The sequence below is a fragment of the Alnus glutinosa genome, chromosome 13 (genome assembly GCF_958979055.1).
Source record: "Alnus glutinosa chromosome 13, dhAlnGlut1.1, whole genome shotgun sequence".
Taxonomy (NCBI): domain Eukaryota; kingdom Viridiplantae; phylum Streptophyta; class Magnoliopsida; order Fagales; family Betulaceae; genus Alnus; species Alnus glutinosa.
The window spans coordinates 1,753,312-1,756,870 of record NC_084898.1 but is presented as its reverse complement, the minus strand read 5'-3'; the positions used below and the strand labels follow the sequence as shown (position 1 = coordinate 1,756,870).

Here is a 3,559-nt window from a genome sequence, read left to right as displayed (position 1 = left end):
CACTCACGTAAATATTCTAAAATGAAAATTTAATTATTTAATTAATATTTTAATAGTTCATGTTGATGCTTCATTTAAAATGTTAAATGACCTGACATTTAAATTTAACAAAATAAAAATCTTGACCAATCTTCTTGGTTGAATATATAAGTGATGTTATATATATATATATATTGGAATTTGCCTTAATAAACCGTCAAAAACTTCCTATCTAGCTGATGTTTTGACCAAGGGAGACGAAAGGGTCCATTAATTGTATCATCAAGAGAGCAGCGAAATAGCTAGTATTATGGATTGTTTTATCAGTTCTTTTACTGAAAGAGAAAAGAATAGATTGAAGATCAGGGAAAAAGAAGGGAAAATAAAAGAGAATTCTAGCTTGCAATAGTAAGAATAAGAAAAAAGATTAATACATCTCTAAAGCTCTTCTGGGATGCTCTTAAGCAATACTTGACCATCAATTGTAGCTTGATCAGCTGACACAACAGTAACACGATTTGGTGGTATGAGCACAAGCTCATGCGCTACGTCCTTGAAGTCAAGGAACCCTCCACCTTTGCATTTGGACAACATTCGAGCTGCTTCTTGCTTTGTCATCTTCACCTTTACTGTCATCACCTCCTTCTTATCAATACTACTGCCACCATAGCTTTTCTTCTCTGAATTCTTCTCCACCTTCTTTTTGGATGCATTCTTCTGATCTAACTCATCTCTGTATATGGGTTTTGCATTAAGGGCAGGTTTCCTAGTTTCTTCTACTTCATCGAACCAAAGTTTGTTGAAGGAGGTAACAAAGGATTTCCACATATTTAGAGAGAGAGAGAGAGAGGAGTGTTGGTGTGTATAACTGTGATGAGAGGAAGAGAGAATGGATCGAGTGTGAATTTATAGAAGGTATGTAGAGAAGGGGAATTAGATATAAAGTGATTGGTAGAAAGAGCATGGAGTGTCATCTGGGCATAGAGAAATGAGGTGGTTGATTTTGAGAGGATGATCGAACATGGGCGTCGAATACACGACATGGAAAATCTTTCAAAATTGGCCTATCAGTCAGTCGAGGTCTACGGAGTGACTATAGATATATTGAAAATGACAAATCTTACCCAAGACACATCGGTAGTATTCATGCATGTGGGTCTCTATTCGTGCATGCGGGTGAGACCCACATGCATGAATACCTCTAATCTCACCCACATGCATGAATACCATCGGTAGTATTCATGCATGTGGGTCTCTATTCGTGCATGCGGGTGAGACCCACATGCATGAATACCTCTAATCTCACCCACATGCATGAATACCACCAATGTATCTTGAATTGTGTAACAAACATATTTCCTATATATTAGTGGAGCTAGCCCTTTGTTTGTTGGTTAATTTATTATACTTTTGTTCAGGAAATTACGTTGTCATGGTCAAGGTCACGTGGATGAAAAACGCGAGGGACTAATATAATATAGTTGAACTTAAATTTATAGGCTTATAAGCTTTTAGATTGAGTGGTGTCTCAACATACTATATTATAAGCTTATTAAAAGACTTTTTAATATATCAATTTTTTTAACAAGTAGTAGCAGAGTCGATTATAGCGTGCGGCATGTTGGAATGGCACATGTATAGACAAAGATATTTGGAATAGGAACAAAGGTGCAAAATGCGGGTAAAAATGGGGGTCTTTGGAGTAAGGAGCAAAGGTTCATGGCATAAATACAAATGAAAGTCCCTGAATTAGGGAAAAAGATGTGTAGCTTTGACAAACCCACATAACACACAAGTGATCTTAGAAAAAGTCGGTAAGATTTCGTATGGTGATGAATTCACACGTAAGAGAGAGATTATTAAGCATGCATACACATGTACGTGAATATATAAATATTTGAGTCTTATATTGAAAAAATATCATTAATGTGAGTGATTGATATAACATAGTTGAGCGAATAAACCTATAAACTTAAGCTTTTGATTAGTTAAATGGTATTTCAACAAACTATATCATGGTTCACTAAAAAAAACTTTCCAAAGTATCAATTTTTCTAACAATTTATTTATTATTTTTTCATGAAGAAACTATCAATTCTCTTTCTGTAGGTAGACTTAAAATCTGTCTTTTGTAAAGATGAGGAGTTGAGCAACAATACTTGGTAATTAGCCAACAAAAATGGAATGACCTAATTAACCTGCGATCCTCAGATGCCCTAAGAAATGACGATCATAAGATCAAGGCTAATTCCGGTCCCTGCAGTCTTTTCTCCGGCAAAGTCTAATAATTTCTCTTTTTTGTCTTCCCTTGCTTTTGTCGAAGGTGGTCATTTTCTTTTCGAAAAATGATTGGTGGGAGATAAACAACCGTCTCCCATCACTCTCTTTGTGATTTTTTTTTTATTAAAAAAGTAAAAAAATGGTGATGGGAAACGGAAAACCGTCCCCGTGTATCAGCCCTCTTCCTTTCCTCGATCATGTGGTCCTATCAAGTGTTGTCCTCCAATTAGGTCCTATGTGGGTTGTCAATATATATATATAGAGAGAGAGAGAGAAATTAGGGCATTACTTTTTTACAGCTTTAATCAATAGCTTATTGCTCCAACTTTTCCAAGTAATTAATAATACTTGACCAAACACTCCAACACTTTGATGATTAAATAAAATTTGCTCCTACATAAATATTTTTGGATAAAGTTTTCTTTAACCTAATCTATTAAACTGATATGTGTTTGAAATGAATATAATTATCATATATATTTTTAATTGAGAACATACATTTTCGGTTAAAAATACATGTAAAAATAAAAAATGCACATAAAAATTGTTGGGTCTTGGTGATTTGGTCTCCATCAAGTTAGTGTAGGTCCTAGCACTAGCTGTCCTTGTCTAATTTGTTTTGGAGATGTCTCTCCAATACGTTGTTGTATTGGTTTTATTCACCGGCTTGTATTGTCTTTTTAAGTTGACTGACTCAGCCTTCTTATAAAAGGACATACAACAGCCTTCGGTAAAGAGAGAGAAAAACGTGAGCATCGGGTGAGGAGAGAGCAAAAATGGAGAGAAAAAGAAAAGGTAAGGCTCCATAAAAATAGAGGTTTTTTATTTTTTGTTATTTTTTTGGGGGGTTAAAGTGAGAATTGAATATATTAAGACTTTGGATTTGAGTGATTTTCTCGCCCTGTTACTTTCTTGTACTCACCTTTTGTTAGTAAATTTTATCTGGGGTTTCTTCCGCCGATAAACATACCTCAGATTGAGGGAACCACTTAAATTTTTGTGTCGTGTGTAATTGCTTATCTTTGTTATTTCACATTCTTCTTATTTTTTGCATCTCACATGTCTTGAGAAATAGGATATATTTCCTAACAAAAATAACATCTATTTTGAACATGTGTCAACTTAATAGATTAGATTGGATGAAAATTCCTCCAACTTAATTTGCATAAAAAAAATATTCAATCCAATTTAAGGAAGAAAAAAAACATTATATTTTTGTTTACTTTTATTAAAGTTATTACACAAAAATCTCAAGATTACTTTCACATTTATATCACATGTCATCCTAGCTTCACTCAAG

General features: G+C 34.1%; 1 protein-coding gene across 1 annotated transcript; it reads right to left on the bottom strand.

The window, feature by feature from the left end:
- Positions 1-417: 417 nt before the first annotated feature.
- LOC133854543 (uncharacterized) lies at positions 418-807 on the bottom strand. Its single transcript, XM_062290778.1, has one exon. It carries the CDS (start codon positions 805-807, stop codon positions 418-420), a length of 390 nt encoding a protein of 129 aa, XP_062146762.1.
- Positions 808-3,559: the final 2,752 nt, after the last annotated feature.